This window comes from Anabrus simplex, chromosome 6, assembly GCF_040414725.1.
Source record: "Anabrus simplex isolate iqAnaSimp1 chromosome 6, ASM4041472v1, whole genome shotgun sequence".
Classification (NCBI taxonomy): domain Eukaryota; kingdom Metazoa; phylum Arthropoda; class Insecta; order Orthoptera; family Tettigoniidae; genus Anabrus; species Anabrus simplex.
The window spans coordinates 168,841,960-168,857,259 of record NC_090270.1 but is presented as its reverse complement, the minus strand read 5'-3'; the positions used below and the strand labels follow the sequence as shown (position 1 = coordinate 168,857,259).

The 15,300-nt window shown below is 38.6% G+C and overlaps 1 protein-coding gene across 1 annotated transcript in view; it reads right to left on the bottom strand.

The window, feature by feature from the left end:
- Positions 1–6,495: 6,495 nt before the first annotated feature.
- Positions 6,496–15,300, bottom strand: part of Nthl1 (Nth-like DNA glycosylase 1) — a 60,730-nt gene continuing 51,925 nt past the window's right edge. The window contains exon 4 of the mRNA XM_067149152.2: positions 6,496–7,400. Coding sequence (XP_067005253.1) covers positions 7,126–7,400 — 275 coding nt within the window. The 3' untranslated portion in view covers positions 6,496–7,125. The remainder of the gene's footprint in view (positions 7,401–15,300) is intronic.

The window sequence follows — 15,300 nt, the reverse complement described above, 5'->3', positions numbered from 1 at the left end:
AATTAAAGAAACATGGTTTTCAGATTCCACCCTATTGTTCCTTCCAGGTTAAATATTTAGCATCATGATGGACCCGGTAGTTCAGGAGTAGCTTTTTTTAATACATAATTCTTTAACACATCAATTGATATCCGTTTTTTATCATATTCCCCATACATTTGTTGTGGGAATTCTGCATAAGAATATACATATGATTAACATTTATTGTCCTCCGGATATTTATATCACAGAATCACAATGGTCACAGTTCTTTCATAAATTTGATTTGGAGATTTTGGTTGTCACCATACTGTGTGGGGAAGCGTCCAGGATACTGCAAAGGGTTCACCCCTTCTTCTAGCATCCCAGCAACATGATTTCACAATCCCAAACAACGGCTCTACCACAAGACTTTCTCCACCAGGATCCCCTCCAAGTGCAGTAGATTTAACCTTATGGCGCTCTCACATGGCTTCCATCACTACGTGGAATACTTTATTGGATACATATTTGAGTGATCATTACCCCATCACCCTTACATATGGAATAGGTAAACCCCGTTTTACCCCTAAAATGGCTCAGCCGGTTAGTGATGTGAGGTCCTTCCAAAACACTTTGATAAGCAAACTTTTTGCTCCTTCCTTCATAGTCAGTTAAACACTTTACAGAATGCCACCCTTTCGTACGCCATGCTCCAATCTATTCTTCACACCTATATTAATATCTTTCATCCTTGCAAACCCATTTCTACTTCCTTTCCGCGACCTTTCCAATACATACATTGGTAGGACAGTGAGTGTCACCATTTGATACGACAACAAAAATGTTTATTTCAGGCATATTGTAAAGCTATGACGCAGCAAAATTATTTGCTTTTAAAACGGCACATTGCGCAGTCCAAAATCAAATTTCTTGAAAAAAGACATGCAGCATGGCGAGCTTTTATATCATTATTAAATTCTCATATTTCTTCTTCTAGTTTGTGGAATGAAATTCTAGTCCTTACTCATGCCTCTCAACATACGAAACAACAACCTATACCTAGAGCTATACTATCTCCCTTTCTCAATTCTCTCACCCCAGATTTCACGTTTCCGTGTTTCCTCCTTCCATCTCATACACCTCACCCTCAATATTTAACGTTACTACAACCCATCCCTTTAAACAAATTCAAAGCGGCCCTAGCAACTGCTACCTGTTCTGCCCCAGGTCCAGACTCTATAACATATTCCATGCTACAATTACTGCCTTCCCAAGCACAACAGGTACTTCTCTCTTATTTTAATGATATTTACAGCACATATTCCTCCATAGCGGAACATTTTTCATTTAATACCAATACTCAAACCATATAAGTTACCTACTGACCCAGAGAGTTACCATGGCATTGTAGTGGGTTCGATCGATATTCTCATTGTTGATATACTTTTGGCCAGGTATCATAAGCGGAGTACTATTGCCCTATTCTTAGATATTAAGGGGGCATACGACACTGTATGCCTTTGCTGGCGAGATGTAGTGTTTACAGTGCACTAAGACTTCTGGTATGGGCTATATCAAATTTGTTACTTTCATTGACCTGTCTCAGTCTCATCTTTGGCTTTGACAATATGAAAGTGACTGAGGTATGAGTGATGCTAGTAATACCATTCCTTATGCAGCCAGTCCCTGTTATGAATGGTGTGAAAATATTGCTCATAGGGTCGGTTGGTGCATGCATTTTAGTGGGCTTGGCAGACTGATATGTAATAGCAACGGCTGGCTCGGTGAGGAAAGCAATGGGAAACTACCTCACTCCTCATTTCCCTAGTACGCCTCTTCAGTGATGCCTAGGCTATCTATGACAGCTGATGGCGGAACTGTTGAGGATCCAACCTTCGGGCTGAGGACTAAACATACACAAAAGCTCTCTGACTTGATGATAAAATATTGTACCTTTACTTAGTCTGTTATTAATTTCAGGGTTGATTACAAGATATTAGAATCATTCCGTATTGACGGTTTTCACTTTACAAAGGTGAATTTTTTTTTACCTTTGTAAAGTTCAGGTTTGATTTCATTACTTTCATTAATAATGCTACCCAGATATGTAAACTTCTATATTCTCTAACCGTTCTCCATCTATGTTCACTTGGCTTCTCTTTTTCTCTTTTCCACAGGGCATGACTACAGTTTTCTTTTTACTAATTACCATTCCAAACTCTTTCAGATTTTCATTCCAAATGTCTGGTCTTCTTTGTACTTCTTTTTCTTCCTTTCCCCAAATCACCACATCATTTGCAAATACCAAACCATTCACTTCATCACTACTGATATTCTACTTGGCACATTTTATGATTTCATCCACCAATATAATAAACAATAATGGTGACAGTTCACTTCCATGCTTGATTTTTTTTTTTTTTTTTGTATAAAATGTTTCAATCACTACTCCCCACTTGCATACTGCTTTTACTCTCATGATACAACATTTTTATCTTGTTAATTAATGATTTTGGCACATTCCTTTTCAGTTGGGATTCTCATACATGTTTTCTTTTAACTGTATAATAAGCATTTTCCAAATCCAAAAATATGAAGATGATTTCCTTGTTCCTTTCCAATGTTTTTCCATTATTGTTTGTGCTGAAAATATCAAGTCTATTGTTGATCTATTTGGTCTAAAGCCATATTGTTCTTCCTCTGTGTTTCTATTACATCCCTCAGTCTTTTGTCTATGACTTTTTCCATTATTTTTAGCCCATGTGATAATAGGGTTATACCTCTATAATTTTCACCTTTCTTCCTATTTCCTTTTTTGATCAGTGGTACAATGCTTCCTTCTTGCCAATCTTCAGGTATCCTTTCATCCTTCCATATGGCATTGAGGGCTCTGTATAGCCACTGTAGTCCAATGCTTCCTGCTGCCTTAATCATATCAGCACTGTATTTGTCTTTTCCACTTGCTTTACATTTGGTCATTGCTTTCAGTGCCCTTTCAAGTTACAACCATGTTATCGGGTTCTCTGTCTATTATTTCCATGTTCTTATCTCCTTCTTCCTCCGAGCAGTCATCCTCATTGTAAAGTTTTTCAAAATACTTTGCCATCACCTTCTGAAGACCCTTTTCCTCATGTACTATGGATCCATCTTCTCTCTCTAATGCCTTGATTTTTTCTTGGTTTATTCTTTTTGATTTTATTACTCTGTATAATAGTTTCTGATTTCCTTGACTGGCTTGCTCAATTTTGTTGGTAAACTCTCCCAAACATTTCTCCTTTTCTTCCTTGATACTCCTCTTTACTTGTAGTTTCAAACTTTTGTATTCCACATATAACTTTTCTATCTTATTTTCATCCCTCAGATAAACTTTTTACTTTTCCTTAACCATTTCTTTCTTCACCTTGTTCCTTTCTTTTATTTCTTTTTTATTTTGTCTGTCCACCACCGTGTCTCCTTTCCCTTAACCCTTGCTTTTGTTTTTCCGCATACTTCAATTGCTGCTTCCACAAATGTCTGTCTTAAATTGTCCCACTCTTCTTCTTCACTTTGTATTTCCATGTTAGGCAACTTCCTTTTTGTACAGTCTTTGAATGCAATTCTTTCATCCTCCTCCTCTTATTCCCACATACTGATCTTTGGTTTCTTCAATACAATTTTAAGGATTTTTACTTGTTAATTCCACAATTAATAATCTATGATCACCTTCCATACTTTCATTTGTATTCGTGACGCATCTTTCCCATTCTCGGTCCGTTATTATAAAATCGATGAGTGTTCCAGACTGTCCATCCCAACTATATCGGCTATCTTATGGCTATTCCTCTTCATAAACCATGTGTTCTTTTTTATCAGGTTATTTCTAAGTCCAACAGTTTCACTCTATCTTCATTTCTATTGCCCCTCATGTGGGCCCAGAACATTCTTGTACCTCATTCTATCAGTTCCCACATGAGCATTCAGATCTCCCATTATCATGGTCCCATCTCCAACAATATGCACTATTAAGAGAAAACTACTCCAAATATGACTATGCATAATAATCCAAAGCCTGGACATTACTGATTTACATACACAAAGGATACTAGGCTGCTACTGCTTTGTTTTGCCTTCCTTGGCACATATCAGAAGATCTTTAATACGCTACCTGCCATACTACTTTTCGGTACACGTCCGCTTAAAGTGCCACTTTTGACTGAAACATGGTTATCTGCTAGTTTCTTATTTATCATGTATGTATAGCCTGCCTCTGCAACATAATGGTTAGCAATATTAGGTGCCATCCTTGGGGGCCTGAGTTCGAATCCTGATACTGCAACAGATTTAAGAATGCCAGGAGGACTGGAATGAGGTTAGAATCATATATGCAGCTCTCCTCCATTGGGAGCGTACCTGAAAAGAACTGCACCATCTCGGGATGAGGACACAAGTTTATTTTATGTATATTGCTAATAACCCATGAAAAAGGAAAAATGTTAAAGTACAGGGGCTCACAACTGCTGCATCGATTGTGTTAACTCATGTAACTTTGGTCATTACAAATATTTAAAATCGATATGCCAACTCGATCAGGCACTGGTCATAGCTTAGCTTTTCATAGTAGATTTATTTCTCTTGTTAGTCACTGCGTTACTGCTTGGAGAAAGAACTACAGGCCACATCAGTAGTCATTGATCATTTACTTTCATGTCAATATCATAAATACTGGAATGTATGGAATTTTCATATATTTATTTTTGATTTTTCAATGCATACAAATGATGCTTGTTTTGTTTTCAACTGAAATGTACTGCATTGTTCAATAATTAGTTCAAATTCTCGATCTCCCCTTGGTCATTACAGCATAAAATTATATGCTGACCCAATCAGGCTGACAAGAAATGGCACATACCGGTACCGTCGTACCATGCCATTTTGTGAGTATTCTATGCTGCTTAGTCAAACCAACATTACATCACTGGCTTATACAGGGTGGCGCGCGAATAGTTGACACATTTAATTTTAGAATAACACCTTTATTTTTCACAGAACACTAATGAAATTTTAGACACAGGTAGCTTGGAGCATGGAAATACATTTCACTATATCACATGTTCATTGTGGCCTCCCCTTCAGTGGACAATCTCTTTGAGACGAGTACGCATGTTTCTGACGACTTTGTGGCACAGGTCTTCATGAATTTCACTGAGGGATGCACAATCCGAGCACATATTTCCATGCGACTTTGAGGTCTTGAAGCAAACAGGTTTGTTTAAAACAGCCCCATAAAAATAAATCACAAGGATTTAAATCTGGGCTTCAAGTAGACCAGAATCCGCTATTATTGTTGTACTGTGAGTAACGATGAGACATTACACGATCGCGCTGGTGCACGTGGTTGCTTTTCTTCTATACTGCTTTGTTATTCAAAGTTTCTGTATAAGCGAAGGATGGTGTTCATTGCCGGAGCCCACCTAGTCTGAAATATAACTCGAAATTTCCTTTGTGTCGCCGTAACACTTTTTGATTTGCAGTAAAAGATAACTGTTTCGGCGCGCTGTTGAACGGAGAGTCTGTGGTGGTCGGCCATGGCAGAAAGCTCACTGGAATGCAGGTATTTAGAGACAAAGCAGCAGTGTCACCTCTACAGTTATTTTCCTTAAACAGGGAAGGTGTGCGTGAATTTTTTTTTTTTTTTTGCTAGGGGCTTTACGTCGCACCGACACAGATAGGTCTTATGGCGACGATGGGATAGGAAATGCCTAGGAGTTGGAAGGAAGCGGCCGTGGCCTTAATTAAGGTACAGCCCCAGCATTTGCCTGGTGTGAAAATGGGAAACCACGGAAAACCATCTTCAGGGTTGCCGATAGTGGGATTCGAACCTACTATCTCCCGGATGCAAGCTCACAGCCGCACGCCTCTACACGCACGGCCAACTCGCCCGGTGCGTGAAATTTTAACAACATAGTATATTAGTTCCTTTTTTTGTGTTTGCTTTTCAAATGTGTCAACTATTCGTGCGCCACCCTGTAGGAGTGTGTCTGGAGATACCGTGGTTCATTATTTCTGCGTCCGGCTCCATGGCTAAATGGTTAGTGAGCTGGCCTTTGGTCTCAGGGGTCCCAGATTCGATTCCTAGCAAGGTCGGGAATTTTAACCATAACTGGTTAATTCTGCTGGCATGGGGGCTGGGTGTATGTGTCCTCTTCATCATCGTTTCATCCTCAGCACAACGCACAGGTCACCTACGGGCCTCAATTCAAAAGACCTGCACCTGACAAGCAAACTTGTCCTTGGACACTCCCGGCACTAAAAGCCATACACCATTATTTCTGCGCTAGAAGGTGTGTAGTCTCCGAAGGAGTTCTATTTGTAATCGCGTAGCAACCACCTGTTTGCTGGCCGAGTAGGACCAGAGGAATTCTTCATAAATGCCTATGCTGCCGCTCGGATCGGACCCCTTTGGCAACTAAACAAGTTAAAAAGGACACTTACATAGTACCAGAGAGGAGAGAAATGTCACACTGAAATATTTCTAACTTATCATTACAATCACTCTTGTTGACAATACCAGCTCTCTGTAGCATTATAAACCAGAATATTTTTATTGCACAATTGTTCATTTTAGTTGCATTTTAAAGGACTGTTACTCCATTAAAAAATAAAATATCATGTATTAATTTGAATATATGCATTTAAAAAATTAATACTGTAACATTTCTTGTCCATATGTGCATTTTTCAATACATTACTGAAAACATCAGTCCAAAACCACATAATAATACTATTTGTAGTACATGAGGGCTAATTTAATATTGATGAACGTTATAAAATTTTTGAAGGTTCTACGTTTGGATTGTTTCTGTATTTTTTAAAAATACTGTAATAACCATTCAGAAATATAAAAAAAAGCTGCACACACACATTACTATGAAGCAAATAAAATGACATTTAAAGAAGCAAACAAAACTTACTAGCAAGCATTTCAGGCTAAAACACATCTATACCCTTGCTTCAGTTACACCTGAGAGAAGAGCATTAAACAGGGTTTAACCCATCTCTCCAACTTGTCTTTTACCCGAAAGTTGTCCTCTATATGATTCATAATAATGTCTGGAGGAGTGTAGTTTATAGCTACTTTGCTACTGTCTACACAATCCATAGCCGGGGAGTTTGTACATTTTGAACTCATTTTTTCTTCTTCTTTTCCTCCTCCTTCTTCTTCTTTTTCTTCACCTCCAATCTACCATATGGACACAGATTATTGTTTAAGCAGGAACCACATTGAGGCCTAACTGGCTGGCAAATTTGCTGTCCAAATCCTACTAATAGATGATTCACCTCATCCCACAGATGATAAGGTAACCATGATTCTAGAGCAACACGTGTTTCCTCAGGAGTTTTTGTAGGCTTTTGAACCCAGCCTAATCTGTTGGATATGCGATGTACATGGGTATCAACACCTGGAAAGAGAGTTCTGTTTTGAAAACACCTACTGTATTACAAAATACGATATGTAATTTGCTAAAGTGCAAGGTTTGGAAATAAATAAATTAAAATTATATTCACAAGAAGTAAAAAATAAAAACATATTTCTATTATTTCTATACAATTTTGGAAGCCTGGTACAGATCAAGATGCTTTATAGCTCAAACACAGAAAGAAGATTTTTTTTACATCTGTGTACTTTACCTGTTTGACACTGATGTTACATATTACTTTTGTTGTTACCATTAATATTGCAGGCTTCCATTACTACACACCTTTTCTTTTAGCATTCAGTCTGAAAGCCTCCATGGATAAGGATTTGTTTATGTTCCGCTGTTTATAGCTGTCAATATGACCTATTCAGTAGGCCTACTTATGCCTTTTTCCTTAAAATCATCAGATACACAGTCTATCCACAGAATTCTGCTTCTTGTATCCTCTATGATGGAGTCCACTAGTCACCTAGGTAACACATATGCCTACGCTCAATCACATCATTCAAGTCAATACCTATCCACAGTTTTACCTAAACTGTTCATTCTATAGTCATACTTTCATTAAGAATATCCTCTCACTGAAATGAATGATATTCAGAAACTTCATGTGTTACTTCAAATATAAGTAAGATATCTGAGGATCAGAGGTAGAATTTCAGCTTCCGGATTTCAAGATAACAGGTTCAAACTTGGCAGAGATACGAGTTTTGCAGGACATTAAGGAGTTTACTAGTCACTCCATGACATACGGTGTTGGCATGGAAAAGATTTCTCATGACAACTTGGTGTTATTTGACAAAATTAATAAAAGCAATACATTGTGCAAGGGAGTTCATTTCTCTTTCATGTGGTAGAGTGAAATGGCATTACAAAATTGACATACATGTAGCATAAATGGTGTCAATCAAAACGCCTGCACTCAATGGCTGAGGCCATACAATCACCACCACCACCAAGATATCCAAAATTCACCCACCTTTCATTCCCATGGAATTGAGTTGTTCTAGAAATCAAGTGATGTAGGAATAATGTGGTATTCAGTCTTCCTTTTGGTAAAATATAGTAGACAGCAACTATCAACTTACTGCAAAAGCTTTGTTAGGCCTTGGTTATGGTTATGGTACTCTACCTTTTTCTATGCATTAGTGGCATAGTATCGGGGTCCAAAATCCGAAGACGGTGGGTCTAACCTGATAAAGAGATTATGTGATTTTTGAAGAGCAGAGTAACTTCCTTTTGGCACTCCATGTTATACGATGTCAGCATGTAAAAGATCTCATCTCAGGTTACAAATTCAGTGTCTACTCTACAAAGAACTCAGCCACAGGTTGCCCAACAGTTCTAGTTTCTCTCCCAGAAGCAGTGTAAAACATAATATTGATGATGATGTTATCAATAATAATAATAATAATAATAATAATAATAATAATAATAATAATAATAATAATAATAATATACAGACCATTATTCCTTTCAGCGTTCAGTCTGTAATCCTCTGTGAATTTATTAAACGCCGCTACAATCCTCTACTTGCAACTAGTGCTGTGGCCTCATTTAGTTCTATACATCTTATCTTTAAATTTTTAGAGACTGAGTCTAACCATTGTCGTCTTAGTCTACCTCTACTTCTCTTACCTTCCATAACAGAGTCCATTATTCTCCTAGGTAACCTATCTTCCTCCATTCGCTTCATATGACCCCACCACCGAAGCCAGTTTATGTGTACAGCTTCATCTATCAAGTTCATTCCTAACTTAGCCTTTATCTCATCATTCTGAGTACCTTCCTGTCATTGTTCCCACCTGTTTGTACCAGCAATCATTCTCGCTACTTTCATGCCCGTTGCTTCTAACTTATGAATAAGATATCCTGAGTCCACCCAGCTTTTGCTCCCGTAAAGCAAAATTGGTCTGAAAACAGACTGATGTAAAGATAGTTTCGTCCGGGAGCTGACTTCCTTCTTACAGAATACTGTTGATCACAACTGCGAGCTCACTGCATTAGTTTTACTGCACCTTGATTCAATCTCACTTACTACACAGTTAAAAAAAAATCAGCAGAACATGTTTTGTAACGTCTGGTATGTGAACGTTAATTTTGTAGATGGGGTTGCAATGGTCGTACAGCATACCTCGAGACCTCAGCTACTCAGGGTATGTCAGTTCGAAGTTGTACTCCATCTGTAGGTGTAGCCATGCATTAAACAGTCAGGTGACCCCACAAAACAAAGTGAATAGCAGTGCGCATCCGTGTGTTGCTGTGAGATACACAGACTACTGCAATCATCTGAGCATGTATGTAAACCAGCACACTCCACGAGACATGTTAATGAGGTTCAAGTCGCAAGGGCCGTCACTTTGATCCAAGAAGAATGGAATTTTTGTCGTGTTGCTGTGGATCGCAATGTCTCTCCGTCAGTTATTCAATGCTTGTGGAATCGCTACAATGAGACAGGCCAGTTCACAAGGAGGGTTGGACAAGGTCGTGGACGCATGACATCCCCAGAGTATGACCGATATCTGACCTTCTGTGTGTGCAGCGTCATTCAGCAACTGCCAGAGAACTGCAACAAGACCTCAGGAAGATCACTGGAATCACGGTGTCTGACGAGACAGTAAGGAACAGGTTAAGAGAAGTGTCCTTACAACCCAGACGTCCTGTTCGAATGCCCCATTTAATGCAGCAACATCACGCAGCTCGCCTTCTGTTTACCCATACCCACGTTAACTGGCAACTTTGCCAATGGAGACCTGTGTTGTTCACAGACAAGCCCAGATTTCCCCCGACACAGCGTGATGGACGTCAACGTGTATGCAGACGCCGTGGTAAGCAGTACATGCAAAATGTTGTCGAGGAAGGCGACCAATTCAGAAAAGGTTCTGTGATGATATGGGTGGCATCAGTATTGATAGCCGTACAAATCTTGTCGTAGTCCGTGGTAATCTTACTGCTGCAGGATACATCGAGCATTTACTGCTACAGCATGTGTTGGTTGCTGCATACGGTGCTCGCCCTGAATCCGTACTCGTGCACGACAATGCCAGAGCTCATGTAGCGCGCATCACCAGAGCTGTGTTGTAAGAACTGGACATTCAAGAGATGGAATGGCCAGCAGTGAGTCCCGAAATTAATCCCATTAAGCATGTGTGAGATAGGCTTGACAGAAGTGTTTGTGGGTGTCCTGTTCCACCACAGACTCTCCAAGACCTCAAACAGGCTTTCACTGAAGAATGGGACCTGATACCTCAGCGTGACCTCTATCGACTTATACGGAGCATGCCAGATAGGTGCCAAGCTGTGATAAATGCTCGTGGAGGACATACACCATACTGAAGCTCTCCAACTGTGATAAAAATCCACCCTGGAGACTGTTATCACTTTGTTTTCACCCCTATTTGGACATTTCTGAAAATGAACTCAAATCCATCGATGTTCTTTTGTATACTTCAATGGTAGAGAATAAAGGTTTAGTTGGTAATATACCTGGGTGTGAGGTATTGTTTTGTGGAGCATGGCATACGTTCAAAAACATGTTCCCCTAATTCTTTTAACTGTGTGTATTACCATCCTGGGAGAACACACATCCTAAATACTTGAAATTATCTACCGGTTTTGTATCACCAATCTAACATTCAATTCCGTTGAATTTCTTACCTACTGACATCAATTTAGTCTTCGAAAAGCTAATTTCGATACCATACTCATTGCACCTATTTTCAAGTTCCAAGATTTAGACTGCAGGCTTTCAGCACAATCTGCCATTAAGAACAAGTCGTCAGCACAGGCCAAACTGCTTACTACATTTCCACCTAACTGAATCCCTCCCTGCCACTTTATACCTTTCAGCAGACGATCCATGTAAACTACGAACAACAAGGTGAAAGATTACAGCCTTGTCTAACCCCTGTAAGTACCCTGAACCAAGAACTATTTCTACTATCAATTATTTTCACTGCAGCCCAATTGTCAACATAAATGCCTTTGATTGATTTTAATAGATAATACCCATCTCCCATAATCACAAAAACACAGATCGGGGAGAGGGTATTGTTTATTGTAACCTTTTCTAATTTTTGATACATGCAGTATACAAATGTTTGATATCCTTTAGCATAAATATACATAAAAAATAAATAAAAACAAAAATAAACAGTGTCAGGAAAAAATCATAAATCAATTTTAACACATAAATGATTTAGAAATTGAACAGAGAACGAATGTTAGAAAAAATTATGTTAATATATGGAACTTTAAAAAGCAAAACACAAACAAAAAGGAAACACAAGACTCCTTGGACATGCCATGAGGTCCATCGGATACTCCGGAAATGTGACACTCTAAAGTGAGGGTCACCACAGTAGTCGTCCTCAGTTCCTACATGCCACGTCTAACATCTCCACTGAATATTAATATTGTCTTTTCAGAACATGCAATTTAAATAAAATATGCCGGTTCATTGTTTATCTATATATATAAAATAAGAGTTTTGTCTGTACATTGCCCCAAATTTGAAAAGAATGGTATTTCAGTATCGGTCATGTCCACAGTAACAAGGAAATGCACTTTTTACTTTTCCGTAATTTCTATCTGTCTGTCTGTTATGTACACGCATCACGATAAAACGGCTGAAGAGAATTTAATGAAAATCGGTATGTAAAGTGGGGGGATGAGCCACTACAATCTAGGCTATAAATAATTTTATTCACGCTGAGTGAAATGGTAGTTTAGGGGAAGGCCTAAAATTTAATTCTCAAATATTTGTATTATTAGTGGTCGTATCGATAAATACTAAACAACTAAAGTTATATAGAATTAAATTTCCGATCATTTATAGAAGGAAAAAGATCTCCTGGACAAAGAAGAATTTCCTGACTCGGCAACCTTAAAACATGGTCCAGCAAAACATCTGCAGAACTGTTCCCAATTACAGTGGATAAAGCCAGAATAGCCATGTTGATCGCCAACGTCCGAGGCGGACAGGCACACTAAGAGGAAGAAGAGAAGAAGAAGATGAAGAAGGCTATGATAACACAGATATTCATGAATTTGTATTTTTTTTTGCTAAGTCCATATCAATGCCGAGCCGCAAGAAAATGGGTAAGCAAAATTGAATGAAAATCGGCATATAGAGTCAGGGAATAAGAAACTACAGTTTAAGCTGTAAACAATTTTATTCACCTTGGATGAAATGGTAGCTTAGGGGAAGGTGCCTAAAATTTAATTTTTAAATACAAATGTTATTTGTCCTATCGAAAAGTACTACATAACAAAAGTTATAGAGCAAACAATTTCCGATCATTTATGATTTATTCAGTTTTAACATGCCGACTATGTTAAGACTGGTATTTCAGAGTCGGAAGAAAATTAAACGTGAAGGCCTACAATATCGAAAGCACATAACATTGATCAACAATAACATTATATTGACCATTGTTTGTTGTGATGTTCTTTGTCTCTTTTGCTGATATTCAACTCCAATGGATGGGATTACTGCTGCGTACTGAGTATAGCAGCCTGACTGAATATTGGCGGGAAATAGCTGGGGAGTTAGATAACTTTCTTCTTTAGCGTGCCATTCCTCAGGTTCGTACATTTTCTGATACTATTGGTACGGAACACACTGGTTCATCATAGTATTCCAGCTATTCGAACTCTGACATGCTGTTTTGAATGAGCAATGTACACACTTCAGGCAAAAGCTCTCTTAGTAGTAGAATGAACTGGTCTAGAATTACAATTTTTTTTGCTAGTGGCTTTACGTCGCACCGACACAGATAGGTCTTATAGCGACGATGGGATAGGAAAGATCTAGGAGATGGTAGGAAGCGGTCGTGGCCTTAATTAAGGTACAGCCCCAGCATTTGCCTGGTGTCAAAATGGGAAACCACGGAAAACCATGTGCAGGGCTACCAACAGTGGGATTCGAACCCACTATCTCCCGGATGCAAGCTCACTGCCACTTGCCCCTAACCGCACGGCCAACTCGCCTGGTAGAATTACAATTTAGGCCTATTCCAAATTATAGCACTACAATTCACTAAATAACTCGAAATTCAACCCTAAAAAGAGCCGTTTCTTAAGAAAAGCTTCTTCGTCTTCACTTTTATTAAATCTACGTTCATTTTATTCCTAATTAGCAGCGAAGATGGGATTTCTCCTTTGGCTTGGATGAAGAAGTTGCGAATTCGCCTCCAAGTCAGATAGTTTTCTTCTCCCGCCAGTGTAGTGAATTGAGATTTTCCTACTCATCGGATACTCCTAGGAAACGGATAAATGGATATAGTTTTTACCCTGGGACTCTCCACTATTCGATCCCCCTACCGATAAAAAACGAATAATGTTCATGGAACACAGCTGTCTGCGGCCTGGTAATTCCAGCTCTGGAATTTTGGACCGTATAGATCGGCAGCGTAGTACTGTTCGTTAAAAGTGAGAAAATGTGTGGTTTTTCATTTGATTGAGTATTTCATATGAAAGCATTGCTTTTAATTGCGCCATTTCTACTGACGTCATTGTAATGACCTATGTTTATTTCAGTTGTTCTGAGGATTTAAAAAGGCAGGTGGAGAGTGAGTGCAATTATATTGAAAATTCCCCAACCTGGTTGTGACTGATGGTGGGCAAGTGAGCTTACCATTACAATGACAATTCCCTAACCCAGTCCTCATATGAGAAAAGACGTTTGGTGACTTCCCCGTCGCGTTTCTAGGGTAATGTTAAGAGCTATGCAATTTAATACATTCTTGCTCACAACATGCACACTACCTAACCTAAAATGCTGTATACAATGTAGAATTCCGCAGCGAAGCAGGGGTACATCAGCTAGTATGCTATAAATATAATCTACGTACCTAATAGCTCTAGACTTCAACAAAGTTATATTGTCTAGGTTACCTTAGGCACAATTACATCATTAACTAGCATGCATCACTTCTTACATGTATCAATTTATTTCTCCACATTCCCTTAACAATGTTGAATAACTGAGCTATTCTTCCTGGGTGCATCCACTCTCTGTTCAATAACTTGAGTTTCATTGAGTTTCATAGTCAATTTTCCTCCTATCCTCTTCATCCATAAATTTCTCCCTTATTTCCCTTGTCTCTAAACAATCTTTCATAAGGTGTGCACAACCAATTTCTTTAGAACAAAATAAACATATGTTATCATCCTTGTTATTTCTGTGTGCTTTATTTGTGTGTATTCCCATTAGCCACCATATTATTCTCCTCATTTCCCTTTTTGTTATATTATCTACATTTATCCTCATTTTCCCAATTACATTACAAAATTCCACTAGTGACCTTTTATTTTTACACTGTGAAACAATTTCTTGTTTTTCAATGTCCTTCACTGTTCGGACTGTTTTTTACTATTCTTTGCTGCTCTAAGCAAGCCCTTTCCCAGCAGTACCCCATTCCTACCGTTTCCAAAATATTCCTTACCCCGTCCACCCAGTATCCTTGGTTCTGATGTATTTCATTTGGTGTTGGTAGGCTATTTGTAACATTTCGCCTCCTGCTCCCAGCTTCAGTCATAACCAATACTTAATTATCTTTTTAACAATATTTCCCTGAAGACTTAACATATCATTCTTACACCACAGTTGGCTGTACAACTGGGTAGTCCCATTATTATTTTGGCAAATTTACCTGTGATTACCTCAAGCGTATAAACTTTATCTTCAACTCCCCACATCTCTGCTCCATATAATACCTTTGATTTAACTACTGCATTAAATACATTTTTGTGCACCCTATAATCAGTGTTTGGCATCTTTTTGTGTAACATGTTAATAGCTGACAGTGAACCCATAACCTTCAGTTTTGCTCTTTTTATTTGTTCTGACAATTTTCCATTTCCACTTATTACCATACCC